General features: G+C 34.7%; 1 protein-coding gene across 5 annotated transcripts in view; it reads right to left on the bottom strand.

Annotated features, from left to right (window-relative positions):
• LOC150093587 (smoothelin-like protein 2) overlaps positions 1-25,849 on the bottom strand; it is a 133,284-nt gene that overhangs the window by 62,937 nt on the left and 44,498 nt on the right. For 3 of the 5 annotated variants that reach the window (XM_090413108.1, XM_090413109.1, XM_090413110.1), the window contains exon 3: positions 876-954. The exons of the other annotated variants lie outside the window; for them this stretch is intronic. In XM_090413108.1, coding sequence (XP_090269234.1) covers positions 876-954 — 79 coding nt within the window. The remainder of the gene's footprint in view (positions 1-875; positions 955-25,849) is intronic. 5 annotated transcript variants of the gene reach the window in all.

Below are 25,849 nucleotides of genomic sequence, written 5' to 3'. Positions count from 1 at the left end.
GAAATATAACATCATCCACATAAAGTAAAGAGCTGAGATTAACATTTCTTGATATTATTTTTTGTTTTTACAAAAGTCTTCCCATGACTTTTATTTAGCTAGTTTTATACAGTGTTTAGCTCTCTTACATTTGTCGCTGTATTCTCTAAGAGCACAAGCTGACTTATTTGCCAGGAACTTTTGATATGCTTCCTCCTTTTCCTTCACTGCCTCTTTAACTTTCTGTGTCCAGCATGGAGTTCTGACTTTTCTATCCTTGCAGACAACCTCACCACCACATGCCTCTCTGGCTGAATCACTCAATGTTTTCTTCAAGATTTGCCACTGACTCTCCAAGGTTTGGTTCCTGTTCTCAAACTCTTTCATTTTTTCTTCAATAATGGTTGTGTATTTTAGTCTACAGTTTACATCCGAGAACTGCTCAACTTTTATTTGCTTTAAAACTTTTTTAGATGTTCTTCTTTTCAAAATTTTATTCTGCTGAAGACTAAATGGTGATCACTTCCAATTTCAAATCCTCTGTGCACTCTAGTGTCCTGCACCGGTGAGAAAACATCACTATCAACAATAACACAGTGAGACATTTTTTTATCCCTTGCCTCTTCTCTCCATGTGAATTTGTGCACATTTTTATGTTGGAACATGGTGTTAATAATAATCAGTCACTAACAGCACTTAAAGCACTTAAAGATGAATTAAAAGTTATCAGCAATACCTTCCTAAAAAATGGTTACTATCAACAAAATTTTGCGCAAGACCAAACAGAATTCTGTAACCATTCCATACATTAAAGGGATATCAGACAAAATAAACACAATACTACAAAAATACAATCTTAAAGCCACCTTTAAACCCTGCAAAATTAAAGAACTTACTTAGCTCATCCAAGGGATCACTCCTCCCTTCACTGGCCCACCCTGGAGTATACCGTATTCATTGCATCTGTAATTTGTCCTATATAGGGGAAACAGGATGCACAATTTCTATCAGAAAAAGGAACATAAACGACACATTAAATATAATAACTATGTTCAAGCTGGTCTTTCTGATCATGGCTTGAACACTTTAAATAGAATTGACTGGAAAAGTACCTGTTGTTTACATCACTTCAAAACATGGTATGAATTTAAATTTATAAATTTAAGGAGGCCTGTGAGATTCTTATCAATCACCCTAACCTTAACAATAATGATGGTCTAAAAATCCCAAGAATATGGAAGGCACATATTCTACCCACTTAACCTTTCTTCCTAAGAGTTAATTATAAATAGGACCAAAGGTAATCCAGGATCCTAAATCTAATATAACAATTGTCATGTTAAATCAGGACATCATTTTTACTGTAAGAAAACTATCTATGAAGTTAAACTGTTCATTTTTGGTCTAAGCTGTTAAAACTGAGAACTTTTATTGTTAAAAGACCATAAGATTTAATGATTACAAATACAAAGAGCCAACAAGTTTCACTAGCCACTGTCTAGCATTTTTAGGGCTGTACTGGTGTGAAAAATGCATCAAGTTACATGAAAACTATATTCTATTTAAGACAACTGATGTTGTCTTAAATAGAATATAGCTTTGATGTAGTTGATTTATTTTATTTGATTTATTTATTGTAATTTTATTTCTTTTTCACTAGAGGTCAGGCCAGTAAAACAACTGTTGATCAAATCATTGTCTCTTCAGCGTGCTGTGTGAAATGTAATTTAGCTTGTCTCTCTCTCTCTCTCTATATATATATAGATGTGTGTGTATACTCCAGATGATGACCTTAATATGAAGGATGACACATCAGGAAATTAAAATAATTATTTGTAACATGGCTGTAGATTCCATAATTTGTGTAAAATGGGGGAAAAAAAATGGAAGGTATTTGCCATTATTATTATCTTTGATTGATCTTTTCTCCAAATTTTCCCCAAATATTTTTGTATGTCTGACAATCATTTCCTACTCTGCTATTTAGATCACCAACAAGGACCAACTTTTTCATTGTGTCAGTTGCTTTCTCTCAAGCCTCAAAAAATTTCTCCACTTCTACTTTAGTAGAACCTTCTGTTGTATCATAGGCACAAATAAGTCTCATTGTCCAGTTCTTCAATCTGATATTTGCCCACATCACTCTACTCGATATTGCCTGCCATTCAAGAAGATTAACCTCCTATTTAGTGTTGAATAAAAAATCATTCATCACAACTACAGAAATTGTCAACCAAGTAGAGGAAAATAAAATTTTCAAATCTACTTCATCATCATCAAATTCCTGCCATACCCTCAAGGGGTGTGCAGGATATGATAGTACTACATGAAAAAATTACATGATTACTAACTTCCTATCTACAATTTTCCTCCAAATCAGTCTGTTACTTGTCTAGACTCCAACATTATCAGATCTTATATTTCTATCATCTACGGCACTTTGTACCGTATCAATCCACCTATATTTTGGTCTTCTTCTGGGTCATTTTCCTGCTAACCTGGCATAGAACACTTGTTTTGCTAATCTTTCCTCTCCCATTCTGTTTAAGTGACCATACTACATGAGATTAGTTCTGCTAACGCATTCCTGGATGCTGACAATGTCAAGTTCTTTTCTAATATCTTTGTTTTTAATATGATATTGCCATCAGTGCCATCTGTTCACACCTCTAATCTTTCTTAGGACACTCATATCTGCAGTCATTAGTCTTTGGTCAAGTGTTTTACTTCTGATCCAGCTCTCAGATCCATAAGTTAAAACTGGTTTGAACACTGTCTTGTATACCGCTAATTTAGTGTTCTGACTAATTTTTCTCTTATTCCATATGAATTTATTCAGTTGACTTCCTACAATACCAGCTTTATTGATTCTGTTGTCTATTTCCATATTTAATTTACCATCTTCACTAAAAATCGTGCCTAGTAGCTGAAATGTTTTACTTGTTCCACAGGTTCTCTGTTCACAACGCAATTAACATTTTCAATTATTCTGCCTATTTTCATTCTCTTTGTCTTTTTATTACTGACCTTCATACCATATCTATGACAACAGTTATTCAGTTTAGTCAGGGAATTTTGCAGACTTGTAGCAGATTTATTTAGAAGTATAACATCGTCTGCATAAAGCAAAGAGCTGACATTGACATCTCCAATTCTGATATCAGGTTTAATACCACTTTCCTTCATAATGTGATTCATATAGATAATGAATAACAGAGGGGATAATGTACATCCTTGTCTCACACCAGATTTAACATTAAACCATCTTCCAGTACTTCCTTCAATTCTGCTGCTGACTTACAACTCAAATAAAGACTAAGTGTTGCTTGATATAATGCCCCATGACACCATATAACTATAGCATATTGAATAGCTTCTCTCTTGGCACCTTGTCATATGCCTTTTCGAGATTGACAAAACTTAAATACAGATCTTTGTTATATTCTCATGATTTTTCAACTATTTGTTATAAAGTGAAGATCTGATCCTGACAGCCTCTATTTGGCCTAAATCCAGCTGGTTATTCACCAAGCTTTTCTTCCACAATTCTTCTCAACCGTTTCATAAATCTTACCAGGAACACTCAGTAGGGAAATATCTCCGTAATTCTCACATTCAGTTTTATTTCCCTTTTTATATATGGGTACAATGAGAGCTCTACTCCAATCATTGGGAATTTGGCCCTCTGTCCAGGCCTTCTGAACTATGCAGTGCAGCCACTGTAAGATTTTTATACCACCATATTTCAGCATTTCTGGTCGAATATCATCTACTCCTGCTGCCTTTCCATATTTCAAGCCTTTGATGGCTTTTTTTCTACTTCAAGTATGGATATGTATTCCTGACTGCATGCCTGGTCAGTATTTTTTACCACTGTGCTGTCATCACTGCTTGTTTCATTTAGCAGTTTTTCAAAGTAATTACTCCATACTTCAAGGATATCTTTTTCTCCTGTTTTCATTTCACCTTTATCATCTCTAATTCCTTTTACAGCACTCTTTCCTCCATTCCTAAGCTTCTTCAACAACCTCCAGAATATTTTGCCACCTTCTTGATATTTATTTTCTATATTCTTGCCAAAGTCCTCCCATGACTTTTGTTTAGCTAGTTTTACACATTGTTTAGCTTTCTTACATTTGTCTCTGTATTCTGTAAGAGTAAAAGCTGACTTATTTGCCAGGAACTTTTGATATGCTTTCTTCTTTTCCTTCACTGCCTCTTTAACTTCCTGTGTCCACCATGGAGTTCTGATTATTCTATCCAACCCTGCAGACAACCTCACCACATGCCTCTCTGGCCGATTCAATCAGGGTTTTCTTCAAGACTTGCCACTGAATTTCCAAGGTTTGGTTTCTGTTATCAAACTCTTTTATTTTTTCTTTAATAATGTTTGTGTATTTTAGTCTACAGTTCACATCTGGCAGCTGCTCAACTTTTATTCGCTTTAAAACTTTCTTACATGTTATTCTTTTCAATATGAAATTCAATTTTATCTTGCTGAAGACTAAAAGTGATCACTTCCAATTTCAAATCCTATGTACACTCTGGTGTCCTGCACCAGGGAGAAAACATTACTGTCAACAATAACATAGTGAATGAGACTTTTCTTATTCCTCGCCTCTTCCCTTCATGTCAATTTGTGCATATTTTTATGTTGGAACATGGTGTTAGTAATAACCAGTCCATGTCCTGAGCAGAAATCTAACAGGTATTTGCCATTCTTATTAACTTTGCTCTTTTCTCCAAATTTTCCCAAAATATTTTTGTATGTCTGACAATCATTTCCCACTCTGCTATTTAGATCTCCAACAAGGACCAACTTTTCCTTTTTCATTTGTCAGTTGCTTTCTCTAAAGCCTCAAAAAATTCATCCGCTTCTACCTTAGGAGAACCTTCTGTGTGACCATAGGTCTTACAGAAGGTTCTCCTAAGGTCTCATTCTCCAGTTTCCCATTCTGATATTTGCCCACATCACTCTACTTGAGACTGCCTGGCATTCAAGAAGATTTGCCTTGTATTTCTTGTTGAATACTATGGCTACTCCTTCTTTTCCTTGATTGTCATTGCCTGAATGTAACATTTTGTGTTTATTGCTCAGAAAGTTCTCACTAGTTTTTGGCTTTTTTGTTTCAATCACCCCTATAATGTCGATCTGGTACTTATCCAATTTCTCAGCTAGCTCGATTTCTTTGCCATTCAGGCTTCTTATGTTGATAGTGTACAATCTTTAACTCTGGTGATGTGATGTGTTGGGGTATGTTTTCAGATTTTTTCCAGTAGCTGACTTTTTGTTTTGCTGTTCACCCTGGTTTCCTGGTGAAAACATTGGGGGCCTTGTTTAACCGGGCATTGCTTCAACCGGCATGAAATTTTGTCATGTTGTACCATCATTTTGTATTTTGGTTTAAGCCAATAAGAATATAATTTGGTCTGCTAAATCCCAAGGCAGCCCATTCTCATTCGTTCAGTATCCAGGTAGATAACCAACAGGGGTGCACCACGAGAAGGTGAGGATTGGACATTGGGTCAGAAGCCCTGGTCAGTTGTCCGTATTCCTTTAAAGGCTATGTGGAGGTCTCCTCTCAGTTATACAGCTTTGACCTTTACTTTCAAAATGAAAACGAACAACAATACATCTTTTAAAAAAATAAAACGATGACCACCAGGCAACAAACTCCCTTTCATACAGGGAATACACAACTACAAAAACTTTGACGGTCATACAGAGCAAAATGAAATATTAAACTCTCAAAACAAAATCCAAGAAACAGTGCATGTGTAAAAAAAACCACACTGACACTACCGAGAAATGCAGACATCTTAGCGATAAAACAAATAACTTCAGAACAGTTACTCACAATCACTATTTTCATACATGCTATTGAACCTACTGGCTTGCTCCTATGCTATTGTTAAGATACATGGAAACAAGGTATGCATGTTAGAGGGATGCATTTTGGTTTAGTTTGTGCATGAAGTCACCCAGGAGCATGGTAGCATGGAAACAGAGATAGCCAATGCCAGTCCCTATGTTTTAACTTAGCGATGGCAGTCCATCTTTATCATCTCATTTTTGTGTCCTGATTTCATAGTAGTAATTATATTTATTGTACAAGTTTCTATGTACTTGGCTTTTGTTTAATTCAATCCCTTCCCTTGCGGGCTACCCCTGGATCCCAACATTATCTATACATGACACAACAAGCATGTTTCACATATATTGCGATATGGAAGCACACATGCATACAGTAATTTGTATTGATTCTTATTATTAGAAGCTTGGATTTTGTTCGTGCCTGAGATTCTAAGACAAATAAACATTGAAGATGCAAATGAAGATATTTTATTTAAACTTTCTATACACATTTATGTTATGTTGGTGAATGAATTTCAGTACAATCTATTATTATATTTAGCATTATTTATTTTTTGTTATATGATAAATTGGAACAAATGGCATCCTGCCTGGGTTTGTTTTGGGATGCTTCTAATGAGAGCTAAAAATCAGGATGGTTGGTCACCTTAATTACTACTCATGTCACTACCATATATAAGTAGAAAAAAAAATATCACCTTATTATTAAATATTCTGAATGAGACTTTTCACAGTTCTCATCTTGAGTATTTAATAATATGATGCATCCTTTTTTCTACTTGGATATGGAAAATATTTGACTTCTGCATTGATTTGTATCTTGATATCTTGGATCTAGCTTCCACTGATGAGATGTCAACAAAGGTTGAAACTGGTATAGATAGTGACCCTTTCCATAATGTTTTTGCATTATGGGACTAAGGTAATCGATGTGAAATCAGCAGCCTCTTTATATAAGTAAACTAGTTTTGAAGTTACTTCACGCTTATGCTTAGGTGTTACAATCAAAACAAGAACGTAATTTCTTGTCAAGTATAATATACATTACAACCATGCAACAAAAAAATTTTCAAACCTGGGACTAAGTTCCATTATTTGAAGGTCCAATCAGTTTAAATTTCTGTTTGGATAAATGCAGTTTTTTAATAAAAACATTTAGTGGATAGAAATCCTTTCAGATGGGATTTTTGAAAGCTCATAAATGCTTTCGTCATAAATGCTTTTTGATGAAAGAAGACTTCCCATTTACAGTGAAAGCAAAAAGTTCATCCATCAGTAATATAGTATCTTGCAGTAATTGCAAATAGGTGCTGGATAATCTAAAGAGTGAATCTTGTGAGAAAGTAATAATTTGTTATGTGATAAAAAGACAAGACAAGCCTTTTCTTTGAATCCATTAAGTCTAGTTAACTTCACAAGATATGCATCAGTAATGAGGAGCTCAGTTTTTATGTATTTTCTCTATTTCACATCTAAAGTAACAAAAATGTGCAAACCTCACTGAGTGATGTTTCACTGTTTGATGCTTGCAAATGAACTACTTATATAATGAAAGCAGTCCACACTTGTTTTACAACCCCTTTTAAATGTGACATAATAATAAATTAATGAAACGAGAACAAAATCAAGCACGAACTGATTGTGCTTGACTTGAAAGAGTGATTTTGTGCTACAGTACCCCTTGATATAAGATATCTAGATGTGTTCAGATCACATAACCATTAATTTTCAAATTACTGCTTCTTGACTTGAGATGCATAACAGCTACAAAGAGGCAATTAAGTGACAATAATTTAATAAAAGTTGAGTATTATTACAAATTATTGATAAATTATTCTAAAAATCTATGAAAAACATCCTTGGTTGATGGAATTTTGGGGGTTGTAGATTTGGATTCAGCACACTCAAAATACATTTGAATTACTGAAATTAATTGTAGTTACAAAAAATTGTTTCACTTTGTTGACCAGTGTTATAAACAATAGGGCAATAATGTTCAGCCCTGTAACTTCTGATTTAACATCAAACCTTTTCCTGTACATCCTTAGCTTGTATCTTACAACTTAAGTATGCAGTTGACTCTTTCTCTCTCTCTCTCTCTCTCTAGCAAACACTGTTATAAAAAAACTCATTCACTATAAAGACTGCTGTAAACTCAACTAAAGCCTTACAGGCAGAATACTAATCTAAAAAAAAACAAATGTTCCTCTGGTCTCTCTAAGTTTGCTATAATGAGAGTTTACTATATTTATACTATATGATTTAACTTCATTGATTTTCTTTAGTTTTTTTTCTCGGGTATGCTTGCATGAATCTTACATGGTTACTCAGTCGGTTAAGTTGAAATTACCCTGTAATCTTGCATTTAGTTTTTTCTTTTTGTTGATTGGTTCAGCTGTATCATAAGGATAAATGGTAAATTAGGTTTACAGAAGAATACTTATGTGAAATGAATTTAAAGATATAAGGATATTTTATAGATATTAAAATTTATTTTTCTGTATTGCAACAGAATACAAGCACAAACAGTTTGTGATGCAGCTTTTGTTAACACACTGCCAGCAGTGAAACAAAGACATTGGTTGTAGAAAACATAGTTTATAATAAAAACACTTCATCAAAAGATTGTTAAAAATGGTATAATGTATAAAATTAACATACATAAAGACTACAGTACCACTATCACAGTTATTATATTAGTAACATTAACATTTTAACTTGTTAAAAGTTTCCAGAGATTCCATTATGAAATGAACAGAGATGTAAAATTTCTTTTTTTTTTACTTATACTATTACATAATACACCTTTCTAAAAGCTTTGCATAAAATCGATATTCATTTAACATATAAAATAAGTCACATATTTTGGTAATTATATGCAGATGATGTATGTTGAATAGCATTTTTCAACAGTTATGAACAAAAAAGAAATTGTAATAGTTATATGATTTTTTAACCATATCCATGTGTATACACAATTCTAAAAGTAATCCAGAGTACAAGGTGTCTTAAAAAGATCCCAGCTTATGTATATTCCACTTATGTAAGGTTGTCAACCTATAGTACTAATGTACTATAGATGAGCTGAGGATTTTTTTATTTTATTTTTTGTTATTTTCTTGTATTTTTTAATTTATTTTTGGTCTTGTCTAGAAAAGCAGAAAGGTGGACTGCTGCTGGGCAATGAAATTCATTTCTTCCCTAAAGACATTTATAAACATTTATGTCCACAGTGGGCTTTGAACCTGCAGCCTGCTGTTTGGTGAGTGAGTGAGTGTTTAACAACTTGGCCAACCAGGCTGGCAATTTTGAATATTCATTGTGTAAATGCAGTTCAAAATTAAATATAATCTGGAAAATAAATTAATATTTGAATATGTGAAAAATGTGCTCACCTCTCATAGCCTTGATAAAGTTTCATAACCTCTCAATCTTGATAAATTCTCTTATTAGAAAAGAGACTTAAGGTTTATTTCAGTAGTACAAAAATCAGTGATAGCATCAGGCAGCATTGCCAAAATAAGTGATGAAAAGACTTATTAAAAAAAAATTCCTATCCGAATGACATCAGCAACTTATCAAGACTATGTGTGTATGCATAATATTCCACAGCATACAGCATGTGTCAGTAATAATTTTTTTAATGCATTAGATTTTTCTGTGAGCTTGGAAAATCAGCTGGATGAGATAATCACAGTTCTTACTAACAATACTATATATGTGTATATATATATAAGAGGGGAGATCATTGAGCTTCTCTGTCTCCCATCTGCTATAATGTTAAATATACAGTCACAGTCAGAACTCTCCTAAATTTCATTATGAATTATCATGCTGGGAAATGAAATCCCAGAATATATATTGTATACATTCAATGATTACATTAACATGTTCATTGGCTGTACGTGGCTTCTGGAGGAAAGATACTATAGGGCATTCTGAAAAGACAGGACAGCCAATTTTTGAGGTATTCTTTTGGGTATAGAATGTCCACATTTTTAATATTCTAGAAATTGTACTTTTTTTTTACATTCTTAGCAACAAGCAAAACTGAAGCATCATATCTTTAAAAATGTACGGAAGATTACTGAATGTAATTTCAATACATGCAAAACAACTTGCTTATTGTGAAGCCAATAAGGAAACAACTGAATTTATCTTTTAGATTATGGTTAGTCTTTAAAAGTATCTCCATAACAAATATTTAAAATTGGATAAAATCTTTTTGAAACACCTTGTGATTTTATGAATGTTTTATAAATTACAAAGTATGTTTCAAAACTCACTTATTCCTTTTTCTCACACACAAATATTAAGAGATTTCACTTAATTGCTTCTCCCTTTATCCTTTTTTACTTTACTATCTGTAATCAATTTCATTCTGATCATGTGCCAATAGTATATAGACAATATAAAAAAATCATGCAAAATTTCTAATTGATAATAAAGAAAACATCCATATTCTTGAATTATATTTATAATAAAGTGCTTTGCCGTTTATCAGAAGGTCCTTTCTACTGAGAAAATAGTTATTCACTTTGTAAAACAGACATACTAATCTAACCTGCTGTTTGTTTACAGAAGTGTAGATTCAGTATCTGTTAAAATCACATTGATAGTTATATTTCAGAATAGTGGATCATGGCTGGTATATATATATATATATATATATATATATATATTAGAAGTTGAACTAAGATGAGATACAGATGAGATAATTTTTAATTTAAAATGCATCAGTTGTTTTTTTTTCCAGCAGTGTAGATATTTTTTACTTGGTCATTTATACTGATGCTAAAAGAACTATAAAAAATATTATGTCACATTGCAGTGAAGCTGAGAACTTTTTTATTTAAACACAGACACCATTACCGTGTTAATTATTGTGTGACCTCACAATTTATTAAAATTAAAAAAATAAGTCTTACCAAATACCAGCATGATTATTTAGTATGAAAATAAAATTTAACATTATTTATGTGGTAATAAGTAGATATAGTTTAAAAAAACTTTCAACGTTAGAAAGTATACAGTGAATATTGAATATTATACTAGTCTTCACTTTCCAATTACAATTTTCATTGTAAGTGCAAACTTTCCTATCAGCATTACATCTGCAAAATGTAACTTGCATGGCTCTGATAGGCATTGTTGCTCTTATTGTTCTTATTCTATAATTAAGTACTATTTTAGAAATAGCTGTTTCATCTTGAAGAATTTATATTTAATTGAATTAAAATTACTTTCAGTGAGTTAAACATTGGTCGTTGCATGGGCTGCAGCAAGATAAATAAATTTTGTATTTAAATGTATGCCAGTATTGTCTAACTTGTAGATTAAGTATTACTGTGAGATGTAGAGTAATGAACATAGTGTTTGGATAAATTTCTTGGGCGATATTTTCATAAATTCATTGTTTTTGTTAGCACACTGATACAACATGTCACTCAAAGGCAAATCATTGCATAGGTTTGTGCAGAAGACAAAGTAAATGGTGCGAATTTCTCAAAAATGGTACAGTACTATGTGGGAAGATGTCACGGATATTTAAGTAGAGAGGCTGAATAAGAGAGAAGAATGAGTGTGTGTATATATAGGAAATTTGATATTCTTAAGGACCATGAGACTTGCTTAAATATGGGTTTATATATATATATAAGGTACTAGGGAATAATAGAGACTTGTCAGCTGTCCAACTGTGTCATGCAGACTGCAGTCAAGAGTATGCAAAAGAACATGTAGGTAGATTATTATTTCTATACATGAATGTCAGGAGCATCAGAAACAAAGGAGTAGAGTTTGTTGCCTTGGTCAGTATTTTGGGACCTAAGATTGTAGGCATTTGTGAAACCTGAGGCCTTGCTATAAAAATCAGACATGCTAACTGGTGTTGCGTGCAAAGGGTACAGTATTTTTAGGATGGATAGACAGTATAGGAGAGGTGGGGGCCATGTTGATAATAATATCAAATAACTTGAATCCATGTGGCAGTGAATATGAAGCCATCTGTTGTGATGTGGAATCTAACAAGATCGATTACATAGTGGGGGTGTTGTTACAGACCTGATGGATCAGTTACTAGTGATGAAGAAATGCATCACCAAATAGAGACAATGGGTGTGAAAAGAATAATCATAATGGGAGACTTTAATTATCCAAATGTTGTTTGGGTAGCAGTAAAATCTAATGAAAATAATGAAACTGAATTTATTGAGCTGTTGCGAGACAACTTCCTCAAGCAGCATGCTACAGAAGGAACTCGAGGTCAAAGAGTGTTAGATTTGATTAGTGTCAGAGAGTGTTTCAGTTAAAGACATAACTATTCTACCTCTGGTTGGTGACAGTGGTCATGCTGTATTCACTTGGGTAGTGACTTCATTCAGAAAAGGTTACATGCTGAACTACAATTGATGTTGAAAGTTTATTTTCCACTTGGTTAGAGTATATTAAGGTGTTGTACCACCTTAACCCAGTCCTGAAGATACTTTCAGGCGCAAACTTTGTTTGCTCACACTTGGATAAAGGATTAAACTAAAGTTATTATATTTATGCTGAACTACAAAGCAGGAAATTATGACCAACTGATGAGTATACTGAGTTCGGGGAATGGGATTAGTTGATGGATGGGAAGAATATTGACAGTGCATGGGAAGCATTTAGACAATATTTAAATGAAGCAATATCAGAATGTGTCCTGAGAGTTCGAAGAATTAATAGGATAGGAGTCAAATGGATGTGTAATCTTATTAAGCAAGAGAATATTTGTAAGAAAAGGATGATGTGGAAGGAATACCGTGTGCATAAGGATGACGTGCATTATTATGAAAATTATAAGCAGCAGGCTAAAATAGTTCAAAACTGTTGTACGGAAAGCCAAGTGTGCGAAAAGAAACTGGCTCTGCAAGCCAAAGACAACTCGCAAGAATTCTATCAATATGCTGCAAATGAAAGAAATAATGAATATGAAAGAATAACTCTTCTAAATGCAGATGGCATTAAGGTGACAGATGCAGAAGAGGTTGTTCCCCTAATGAGTGCCTATTTTGCTAAAAGCTACCAACCTGGTGTATGCAACATTGAGTTCACTGCTACCTCTTCTGAAGAAATTCAGGTGTGTGAAGAGGAGGTATTAGAGCTGTTGCACAAATTGAATAAGAATTCGGCAATAGGGATTGATGGGATATCAGCATGGGCACTAAAAGATCGAGCTGAACTGGCTATTCCTTTGACCATTCTATTTAATTTGAGTCTCACAACAGGGAAGATTATACAGGAATGGAAAGAATGCATGGTAATCCCAACTATCAACCAATCAGTATCTTAGGAATGGTGGTGAAGATTTTGGAAAATTGGTTAGGGCCTGCATTCAGAAATGGGTTGACAGTAAATCTCTAAACAGCATGGATATACTTAGGGAAGGTCATTTTTTAACAACTTGCTCACATTCTATAATAAGGTTACCATTGAACTAGATAAGGGAAACGGATACAATTTGGATTTTGCTAATGCTTTTAACAGAATACAGCATGGAAGACTGTTGCATAAATTGGAGAATATGAGTTTGGATAATAAAATATTAGCATGGATAAGAGGGTGGCTAACTGATATCCAAAAGTGGTATGTGTGTGTGGGGGGGGGGTGAGTCTGAAAGATTAAGGTAACTATTGGTGTACCACAAGACTCATCCTTGGTCTGCTGTAATTCAGTCTGTACATTAATGATATTGTGAAGGATTTTACAGGCGATATACAGCTCTTTGGTGATGATGTAAAGATAGGTAGGGTAATCAGGAATGCTGCTGATATGCAGTACTTGCAGAATGATGTTGGAATTGTGGACATAGAAAATGTCCACAATTCCATGTCAGTAAATGTAAAGTCATGCACTTCTGCTTGATTTGATATACAATGTCATATTATATTGGCAGCATTATGCCAGAAGAAACTGATCAGGCTAGGGATCTTGGAGTGTTAATAGATAGCAAGTTGAAGTTTAAGGGTATACCAGAGATTGCAAATACAACTGAAAAGATAGTTGCAATGCTGAAACAAACTTTCACATGTAAAGATAGGGATGCTTCTTTACAAGGCCTTGGTAAGACCTCACTCGGATTATTGTGTGGTCTGGTCTCCTGGTTTCTGTTGTGATTCTGATATATTGGAGAGAATACAAAGGAGATTGTTAAAAATTATATCAGGATTGTGGAATACTGATTACAAAGAGAGATTGAGAATTTGTAGACTGCATATGCTAGCAAACAGGAGAAAGAGGGGTAATATGATTGAGACTTACAAACTTCTGAAAGGATCATACAAGATTTCAGTTGATGCAATTTTTCATTTTCCCATATGGAGGGTGGGGAAATAACAAGAGCACATCCTTGAAGCTGAAAATGAATGCCACTAAGAAGGTAGTGAGGGCTAGATTTTTGTCTCATCAGGGTACTGCATTATTAAGTGGATTGCTAGGATTTTTTGTGTGCAAGCAGCGTGAATGAATTCAAGAATAACTATGATAGCTGTTGCGTGTAGTATGTGCCCCCCCCTCGATGAGTTCCCTAACTCCATGGAGGTCTTTCTTAATAATAAATAGTTTAAATACCAGTAGGAAACATGCTGTCATAACTGATGTGATAGTTGAAGATTGTGCAAATGTTCAGTGTGTGTGTGTGTGTGTGTGTGTGTGTGTGTGTGGAAGTGATAATAAGAAAAAAAAAAGTTTGATTGATGATGAAGCAGGCAATAATAATGTTAAAAAACAGTGAAATTAACGATAAAGAGCAATAATGATGTCAAAAAACAGTGCAATTAATGACAACATGGTGAGTGGGGTTGACGGCAAACAAGTGTGTGTGTGTGACTGGCAATAAAATAGTAAGAGTGAATGATAGCAAAAAAAAAAAAAAGACACAAGATTCATTAACTGAGTTGGTGGATGTAGAGTAAAATGAAGAGAATTGGAGATATGTATGGAAGAGTGAAGAAGATAAAAACAAATGATGTCGGTATGAAAAAGGTCATGAAAGACCTGTGAGGGACGGTGTATGACGATTTATTAGAGGTGTGATAAATGAGAAGCACAAAGTTTGTTTTCTGGGAGGTAAAATGAATACAGTGATTGAGGTGTTGGATATGAGGAGTAAGCGAGCAAAGGAGGTGATAATTGTAGTAGGGACAAATGACTTGACTGGAAACAAAGAGAATGCAAGATTGGATATCAGGAGATTGTTGAAAAGGATAAGAGATAATAGTGTAATAGGGAAGGTAGTTGTGTTGCCCAAATATGACAGGGATGAGATGAAGCAGAGAGCAAGAATTATGAATGATATGTTAGCAGAAATGTGTAAAGAGAAAGAAGTGCAGTCTGTTAATGTGCTGCAGAATGAGTTTGAAGAAGGATTGGACTATATAAGAGTGATGGACTGCATTTGAATGGTTTTGGTGTGAATCATTTGGAGAGACTGCTGCTGGAAGGGAGAGTAATAAGTGCAGAGAATAAATCTGACAAGTGAGAAGCAATGTGAAAGAGTGGGAGAGTAAGGAGGGAGAAATTGAAGTGGTGCTTAAGAAGTGGATAGCTGAGTGTAGACGATGAGAGAACAGGTGTTCAAGACAAACAGAGAAATGGGGGAGACTCAGGGTGGACAAGGAAACACAGTGTGAGAAAGCTAAACAAAAAAGGAAAGGGGATGACCTGGGATGTTGGGAAAACAGTTGGATTTGAAGAGGGTTCTGAGATGAGCAAGGAGAAAAAGAAATGACTCGAGGAAAGTATGGAGAAGTCGCATCTATAAGTGGTATCAGTGAAACTTGCTATAGATTCAGGAATGATCTGTTATGTTTGTATATGAATGCCAGAAGTATTAGAAACAAGGGAAATTAAATGGCTGCATTGATTGAGTTTGTTCATCCAAAAATTGTTGGCATAAGTGAGAGATGGTTGGATAAGGATGATATCCTGACAGGAATAGAAATGGAAGGGTATGATGTATTTCATGAAGATAGAAAAGGTAAAACGTGAGATGTCCATAAAGGTGAAGGTGCAAGGGGGGAAATAGTGGTAATGGGTTTGAAGCAGTATTGGTGTGAGGTATAGGTGAATAGAATAAAATACTTTGTTGGATGTTGCTATAGGCTTGATAATGTGGGGGATAGTGACCAGGAAATGTATAATCAAATTAGTCAAGCAAATGCAAGAAGGATGATCATTATGGGTGATTTTAATTACAGCAATATAGATTGGGATGATGAGATAGCAACTGGAAGTTAAAAAAATGAGTTTCTTGAATTTTTGAGGGACAACTACCTCAGGCAGTATGTATCCGAAGGTACACGAGGATTGTGAGGGTCTTGGATTTGATCATCTCATCAGAGGATGTTATTGTGAATGAGATGTCAAATCTCCCTCCATTTGGTGAGAGTGTGACTGTAAAGTAATTACCTGGGTGATTGTGAGCCCATGTGAGGACTTCAGTGAGAAAAGGGTATATGTGGAACTACAAGGCTGATTATGAGAAGCTCAAGAGATAGCTGTAGCATGGAATAAGGAATTGGGTGGAAAGGAGATCAGTGCTGCTTGGGTGATGTTCAAGGATGCTAGCAAAAGCATTGTCTAAATGTATTCCAAAGGTCAGAAGGTTAAATAAGGTAGGTGTGAAATAGATGAATGAAGACATTAAGCATGCAGCACAGATCAAAAAACCTCAGGGAGGCAACATAAGAGAAGTGGTAATAATCAATTCCATGAAGAATACAAAGAACAGGCATGGAGGGGTGACTCGATTGGTAAGGGTAGCAAAAGTTCTGTATGAGCAGCAGTTAGTTCTCTCAATATGTAGTCAGCAAAAAAAAATATATATATATATATATTTTTTGGTAGGATGGCATTGATTTGAGAAAATAGTTTCAAGGCCAACTGCTACAGAGCTAATAGTTGAGATATTTAATGAGCGGTTCATAAAGATCCTTAATTCTTGTTAATGTGACATCATGGAGAATGAGAGCAGTGGATGATATGGAGCAGAACTGACTGTGAGTGAGGAAAAGGTATATGGGAATTAAGCATATTTGATATTAATAAGACTGTGAGACTTTGATATATCACAGCATATTTTGAAGGAATGTGCAATGGGATTGACATATTTGTTTGATATGAGTCTTACATTGGATCAAATTCCAAAGGAGTGGAAGGAAGACAAGATTGTACTGCTTCATAAAGAAGGTAACAGAATTCAAGCATCAAATTATAGACCAATCTGTGTGTCAGGTCTTGTGGTTAGAATGTTAGAAAGACTGGTGAGAATTAGAATCCAGAATTGGGTTGACAACAATGGTATTATCTTTGATGAACAGCATGGATTTGCTAAAGGGAGGTTATGTTTTACTAATCAACTTACTTATTGCAATAAGATGACAGCAGCAGCATTGGACATGGGAGATGGATACACAGTGGTATATTAGAGTTTAAAGCTTAGACTTTGTAAGGCTTTTGATAGATTACATGATAAGTTGATAGTCAAACTAGAGTAGATGGGGTTGGATATCAGACTAGTGCATTGAATTGAAGGTTGGCTGTTTGATAGGTAACTACAAGTTGTGTATGGGGGGGGGGAAACAATATCCCAAAAGAGGAGAGTCGCTAGTACGGTGTCTCAGGGGTCTTTAGGGCCATTGCTGTTTAACCTGTATGTTAATGATATTGGAAGATTTGAATGGGGATATAGAGTTGTTTGAAGATTATGCGTAGTTGGGAAACTATGAGAAGTAAAGGGTATTGTGGCCTTACAAGAAGACTTGAATAGACTAAGTGAATGGGCACAGAAGTGGGATGACAGTTTTACATTGAAAAATGTAAAGTTTTAAAATTTGGAAAATAAAGATGGGATGAAGAATTTACTCTTGGTGGGGATATATTGTTGGAGGCTGGAGGAAATAAGAGATCTTGGAGTGATGGTGGATAAGGATCTAATATTTAGAGGACATATTGCTGAGGAAAAGATAACAAATTCTGGCAATGATGTAGAGGACACTGATTTGTAGAAGTAATTAGATTCTGGTTCCATTGTATAAGGCTCTGATTAGGCCACATATGGACTACTGTGCACAGATTAGGTCACTTGGTTTTTAAAAGAATGAAAAGCTCTGTTGGAGAGAATCCAGTGACGATTGACTAAAATAGTTTGTTCTCTGAAATGTTGAATATGAAGAAAGGTTGAGATGATGCAATTTGCAGAGTCTAGTGGATAGAAGGAACAGGAGTGATATGATAGATGTACAAGTTAGTAAGGGGTTGTTATAGGATCATTAATGTTGAACAGGTTTTTCATAAAATGGAGGTTGGGGGAGAACAAGAGAAGTTAAATAAGGAAGGTGTGAGAAGCAGGTTTTTTGCATGGAAGTTGTGAATGATTGGAATGCGTTGCCTGAGAGCATGGTGTCTCCAGAGAATTTGAATGTGTTTAAGGCACAGTATGCCGAGCTGTGTGTGTGTGTGTGTGTGTGTGTGTGTGTGTGTGTGTGTGTGACAAAAGGGACCTCCCCCTAGATGAGCCTGTGACTCTAGGGATCTTAGGATATTAATAATAATAATAATAATAATATGGGATGTAATATCCCTTAACTTAAATAAGTTTATGTTGCCGAATTGAAACCTTTGGCTCTTCATATAATTAATAATTTATTAGGACACCTCCTTGGCAATTCTCATAGTAGGGTATATGTAAGTTCTGTTTGCAAACTTGGTATTTCTGCTTACTCACTGATGAGACCTCAATAAAGGTTGAAACCAGTCTGGGTAGTGACCTTCTCTCATTCATAACGTAGAACAGTAATACAGCTCCTAGGAGCTGGGTTTCACATTATGGGGAAATATCAAGAATAGCGATCAGAGCTTGCTCCACCCTTACCATGAGTTGCCTCAGTGTTGCACTCCGTAAAGGGTCAGTTGTAACACTATCCAGGTATTTGCTTATGCTTGGACTCGCTGAACTTTATATATATTTACTATATTCGGCATGAAACTCTTATTCGAGTTTCTTATTCGGCTATGAAACAATATGGGATGTAATATCCCTTAACTTAAATAATAATAAAAGTTTTGATACTAAAATGTTTTGCTGTGAATTACACAACAGATAATCAAAAATACCTTATATTCAGGCATGGCTTAACATTAGAATACTCGAGGTTTATTATTGTATGTTTAAAATTAAACGAACCTTATTTAAGCATGGTCATATGAAGAAGGAAGAAATCATCTTGTGTTGTGTTCAGAGTGGTAGGACACAAGAAATTATCTAGTATAGTTGCATATTTGAGTGATAATCCATGAATTTGTAGAATACGTGAATAATTTTGATGAATACTATTTTGAAACCAGAGATGTGTAGAGGAGAAAAATGTATTGGCTTCAGAATATATAAGTAACGAATATTAAGAGAATTCTGTATTTGAGTAGTGCATTACTGAAGACTGGATAGAGAACTCGTCAAGAAACCTGGAGACATGAATTATGTATATTTAAGGTGGAAAAAAAAAAGTTACAAAGCAAGAGAAGAGAGTGAGAGAGAATAGAACATATTGAACATGAGCCTGTATATAGCTGTGATTTACAAGTGCATTTATGATTAGTTTAAGAGACAGTTAAAAACCTTTATAAGAAGGGGGAGAGATTTTCTTGGCAGACATAAGCTAATAATAAATAGTATCTGTATATACTCCAATCCCATGTACTATCTAAGGCACAGAGAGCATGTTCAGCAAGGCACCACGCATAACGTATGGAAGAAAGGGACAAAAATTCAAACTGGACACCCTGCTCTAGAGAAATTAGTAAAGGAATGCAGCCGATAAAGAAAGAAATGATTCTGGAAGTGGATATAAATAATCTGAAATAATACAAACTGATTTTGAAGAATATGAAAGTGTTGAAAGAGAAGAGCAATGCAGAATGAAGATTGTGAAGGTACTGCCTAGAACTAAACTGCATATGAATAGAAATATAAGTTGATATATTAGAAAAATAATTTATATGGATAACTTACATGAAATAATTATTAAACAGAATTATCCAGAGGCATAGCTAGGGAGGGGTGGTCTGCTCTGGGCGACACTTTGAACCTTTTTTGAACTTTTGCAGTTCTAAAATACAGTCTGGAGAACTCATTTCCAAATATTATAATACTACTGCAAATTTTCTTCACAATTGTTATAAGTGTTGCTAGTTGTGAGAGGAGTTTTTCTAAATAAAATTGATTAAGAATTACCTACATTACTATGAAATAGACTTTGCCAATGTCATCGATGATTTTGCTAACAGAAAAGCAAGAAAAATAACATTTTAGAATGTTGAAATTAAAGTTTTACTTCAAAAATAAACATAGTGTTTTAATTTATTTCCCTATACAGTGGTATCTCGCTAATCCGAACTAATAAAAACCGTGCTCATTCGGATTAGCGAAAAGTTCGGATTATCGAATTTTTCCCCACGAGACAACAATAACTAGACAAAAATAATCAGATTCTAATGATACATCAATTTAATTCTGTAAATAAATGAAGTAACTGATAGAAAAAAAAAGCTACTGTTGTAATGTAAAACTTAAAAAATAATACAATACACAAGTTTATTTTAGTAAAATATTTAGTTTGTATGTACCTATGTTGTTGAGGATTCTGATTTAATAAAATTGCATAGTTCGGTACATAACTTAATTTGCATAAAAAAATATCACTTTCTTGTACACAACACACAAAAAAGAAGTTTTTTTATTTCTTTGTAAAAAAGTCACTGATTTTCTTTTGCTTCTTGGAAGCTAAATTTTTTTTTCGAATGCTGCTTCTCGGAGCTGCATTAGCAATAAAAGTTTGTTGAATGGTGTGTCATTCTACTTAGCCCATTCTATACACATATTAAAACTGTCAACTGCCTCTTCGTGTTTTACTTTTTTTTCTTCGAGTTCTTTATCATCATCATCGTCTTCTAATTCATTCTGTAGCGTCATATCTATAATTTCAGCATCTGATTTGATTTCGAATTCACTTTCAGTTCTACCTGTAATCCATTCCGTAACATCTGTTTGTGAAATTTCAACATTTGGATTTATATTTTTAACCAAATTATGCCCGTTTTGAATTTCCGCTTTTTGTGTATCACCGTAGGTATCTTCGTAAATTCTAAAAGGCCACAGTTTTTTCCATGACGCTCGAATTGCTTCAGGTTCGACGGCTTCCCAAGTAGTAGCAACTGAGAATGCTACATTCTTCAAACTTATATTTTTTATTGATGTGGTAAAGTCATAATTTTGGGAAATTACATTTAAAAGCAGTTCGATTTAGTGGAGGGTTCAGACTAAAGAGGTTCGGATTAGCGAGATACCACTGTATGCCGTTTTGACTCTTTGTAGTTTTTTTTGGTGTGTATTGAGAGGGGTGGCAAACTCAGGGATTGCCCTGGGTGGCAAAAGCTGTAGCTACGCCACTGAAATTATCACATAATTTTTGTTCATGTTTCATAGGCATCTTCAGTATTAACCGATTGAAATGAGTGCACAGACACATGACAGAAAATTCAAAAATGCAATATCAGATCAGAGCAAAAATTTTGATGTTAAATAATTTTTTTTTCACGTTAATTGTCCATTATTTTCCAACTTCTCTTTCTGCCTACTTCCCTTTTGAGGTAGTAGAACTAAGTTGAGATGAGCTGTGATATGCCTATGAGAAACATATTAATAGGTTGTTATAATAGGAATGGTCAACAATGGAATATAGGCCATTCCCGATATAACTAGGATCAGGCATTTGAAGAGACTTTTGCTCATTTAAAGAGTGGGAATGAAATATTGTGTGTATGTTTATCTTATTTTTCCCCCTAAACAAATCTTTCTTCTTATAATTTTTTTAAGTTCATCATAAATGCACATATGGTTTGTAGCTACTGCTTGCACTATTCTGATCTACAATACTTGCTCCATGCAAGTTAGTGAACTTATCCTTGCCAGAATTGAAGACCTTCATTTCCCAACCTATTCAAAATTCTCACCGACTGTCCATGTCATGGTTTAACATGTGTGCAGACCAATAGGAAAATTCAGCATACTACTGCAGTTGGTTTAGATAAGAACTTTAGAATCATTCTCGGCCTACATACCAAAGCATGCAACACAATTAACAAATGCAAACAGACTTCCAGAAACAGTGCATCACATACTTCCTGTGATCTTTCACTAAAAAAATCTCAGAAGAATCTTGAATAGCCTACATATTAAAAAGTCTGGTCCCAATTGTATCTCTAAGTTGGGCTTCAGAATTAACGCCTGTTGTACATTGTATTTACACTGTTTTATACTAAGCCGTCTGTCTGAATGGTATCAAATAGTAATGTGAAGAGTAAGAATAATGGGAAAGAAGTGTGGCTCAGAGAAGGAGGGGTGATCAGTTGGATGCCTCAGGAGTCTTGCACTGAGGCTACTCATTTCTCACATTAATACAAATGAAAATGTATACTAGTAATATTGCTAGGTTTCCACTCATTCTCTGATGATAAAAATTGGAGAATGATAAGGAATGATTCTAATGTAGAGACTGGTTAGAAGAATTTGGAATAAACTGGTTCTGTGGATTGTTGAGAATCAAATACCTGTTTAATGATACAAAGTATAATATGGAATGCTGCATGTTATTTTGAGTAAGTGTTTTGGAAACAGAAATCTTGTAATAGTGGCTACATTGATAATGGATGAGGAAGTGAAATTCAGGAAACATTGCAAACATGGTAAATACAGCTTAATGATAAATTAAAGATACCAAGAAATTATATATCTCGTCTAATCCTTCAGATGCAAACAAAGTTTGTAACTGAAGTATTTTCAGGACTAGGGCCAACTCGTATAAGGAAGCTAAGACTTCACATCACTTGCCTTAGTATCCCATAATGCAAAGCACATCTCCTTGCAGACATGTATAATGCTATGCATTATGGGAAGGGTCACTACTCAGACTGATTTTGACCTTTATTGAGGTGGTACTAAGGTTAAAGTAATGCAGAAGTCATATTTTCATATATGAGTTAGTGACTAAGGAGAACTAACTGTGACCCTAAGGAGATGTGCTTTAAGGTATGTCCATAAGGAGATGTGCTTTGTATTATGGGATACTAAGACAAGTGATGGGAAGTCTTAACTTCCTTATACGAGTTGCTCTAGTCCTGAAAATATTTCAGGTGCAAAGTTTGTTTGCTTATACTTGGAATAAGGATTAAACCAGGTATATAATTTCTTGGTATCTTTAATTTATAGTATAGCCAAGTGAAAAAACTTCTAACAACATAATGATAATTTCAATAATAAGAAGATATTAATAAGGAGGTTACAATTCCTTTGTACAAGTCTTTGAACTGACCACATCTGGTTCAGTCTGCACCCACTGAGTGTTGTGAATTTGGAGAGACAAGAAAAATAGAGACATTTAAAAGATACCAGGACTACAATGAGCAGGAGATGTGTAATTCATTTTTATAAAAGTGTTTATAAAGAAAAAAAAAAGAATAAAGGCAAACATGAATTACAAATTTCATTAGATTACACTATATAGTGAGAATTGCTTTTATTCTGTTAAAAAATTCTTACAAATATGAGCCTTTAAACATCACTCATTTTGAATTGGAAAAAAATCATCCAGAAAATTAGATATAAACAATATTAAATATCAGAATCCATAAATGTAAGAATTAATAGCAAAAAGTGCAAAAAAAAGATAGTTTATAAAGTAATTAGTAAAATTAAACAGTACAGTATGCTACACAATGAGAGTTGCTAGAAAGATACAAAATTGATGTAAGTTTTTGATTTGGTGGATAAACCTGGAATTATATATTCATGTATCAGTTGATGATGGGGAGGAGAGACTGACTGTAAGTGAGCAAGAGGTGTTTGGGGAGTTGAATAAACTAGATGTAAATAAGGCTGTGGGACTTCATAATATATCACCGCATATTCTGAAGGAATGTGCCAGAGAGTTGACACCTGCCTTGACATATTTTTTTAGTACGAGTCTTGCACTTGGTCAAGTTCCTAAAGAGTGGAAGGAGGGCAAGATTGTGCCACTTCATAAAGGAGGTGATCGAACTTGAGCATCAAACTATAGGCCTATCTCTGTGTCAGGTGTTGTGGTTAAGTTGTCGGAGAAGCTTGTGAGAACTAGGATCCAGAGTTGGGTTGACAACAATGGTATAATCTTTGATGGACAGCATGGATTTGCTAAAGGGAGGTCATGTTTTAGTAAGCTACTTACTTATTACAATAAAGTGACTGCTTCCTTGGACAGAGGAGAAGGATACACAGTAATATACTTGGATTTCACAAAGGCTTTTGATAGAGTACTTCATGATAAGTTGACAGTCAAACTAGAGCAGATGGGGTTGGATATTAGATTAGTGCATTGGATTGGAGACTTTAATATCTAATAGGTATTAACAAGTTGTGTATGGGGGTGCGATATCCAAGAAAAGGAAAGTCACTAGTGGAGTGCCTCAGGGGTCTGTTTTAGGGCCATTACTATTTAACTTGTATATTAATGATATTGGCAAAGATTTGGATGGAGATATTCAGTTGTTTGCAGATGATGCAAAGTTGGGATGAACCATAAAGAGTAATGAAGATGTTGTGGCCTTGCAAGAAGACTTGAATAAATTGAGTGATTGGGCAAGAAATTGGGATGTGAGTTCAATGTTGCAAAATGTAAGGTTTTAAAATTTGGAAAACAAAGATGGGATGCAGAATTTATGCTTGGTGAGAATATATTGTTGGAGGTAGAGGAAATAAGAGATCTTGGAGTGATAGTGGATAAGGATCTAAAATTTAGGGGACACATTGCCAAAAATTGTGAAGACATCACAAAGGCTTCTGGGAATGATGCGGAGGGCACTGACGTGTAGAAGTAGAGAGATTCTTGTTCCATTGTATAAGGCTTTGATTAGGCCACACATGGACTATTGTGCCCAGATTTGGTCACCGGGTTTTCAGAAGGATGAAGAGATGTTGGAAAGGGTCCAAAGGCTACTGACTAAGGTAGTTTCTGACCCCTGGAATGTTAATCTTTCCTGGAATGAGGAAAGATTAAGAAGATGTAATTTGCAGAGTCTGGTGGAGAGAAGGAAGAGGGGAGATATGATAGAGACCTACAAGTTGGTAAGGGGTTGTTATAAGATCAATGGTGGAGAAGTTCTACAGAGAATAGTGGGAGATCAGGGGAGAACCAGAGGTCATCCCTGGAAACTGTATAAAGAGGGTGTGAGTAGGGGAGTGAGAGGCAGGTTTTTTTCATGCAGAATTGTGAATGATTGCCTGAGAGTGTGGTGACTGCAAGGAGTTTGAGTGTGTTTAAGACACGGTATGATGAGATGTGTGTGTGTGTGTCGTAAAAGGACCTCCCAGATGAGTCTTTGACTCCATGAGGTCTTGGGAAATAATAATAATAATGTGTTTAACATGAATTATGATGTTTGTGTATTTTTTGAATCATTTTCTCCAGCATGAACTTAATTTACTGGAGGGTGAATTTTCTCATTTAAAGTATCTAAAATAAGTACAGTATGTGTTCACACACACACACATGCTCTGAAATAAGGTAAGCAAGGAGCCGATGTAAAGTGTACACTTCATGGTGAAATTTGAAGGCGATAAAAAGAGATGAGAGATCTGAGAGTGATGGGGAAGTTTATGGGTCACATTGCGCAAGTTATGAAGACATTGCATGGGATTGTCTGATGCAGAGAACCTTCACATGCAGAAATAAATAGGTTATGGTTCCATTATATGAGGCCTTGCTCATGAATAGATTTGGTCACCTTTTCATTGGGTTGAGAATATATATATATATATTAGAGTTATTATAGGATATATATGTATATTAGAAAGGGACCAGAGAAGATTTGATTAAGGAGAAGGTCTGGTATTTAGAGCGAAGGAATGCAATTTGTAGATCCTCATGAATATGG

The sequence above is a fragment of the Typopeltis vanoorti genome, chromosome 23 (genome assembly GCF_054136105.1).
Source record: "Typopeltis vanoorti isolate ZY-2024b chromosome 23, IOZ_Tvanoo_1.0, whole genome shotgun sequence".
Classification (NCBI taxonomy): domain Eukaryota; kingdom Metazoa; phylum Arthropoda; class Arachnida; order Uropygi; family Thelyphonidae; genus Typopeltis; species Typopeltis vanoorti.
Note: the sequence above shows the minus strand (reverse complement) of the source record. Positions and strands in the feature narration are given on the sequence as shown.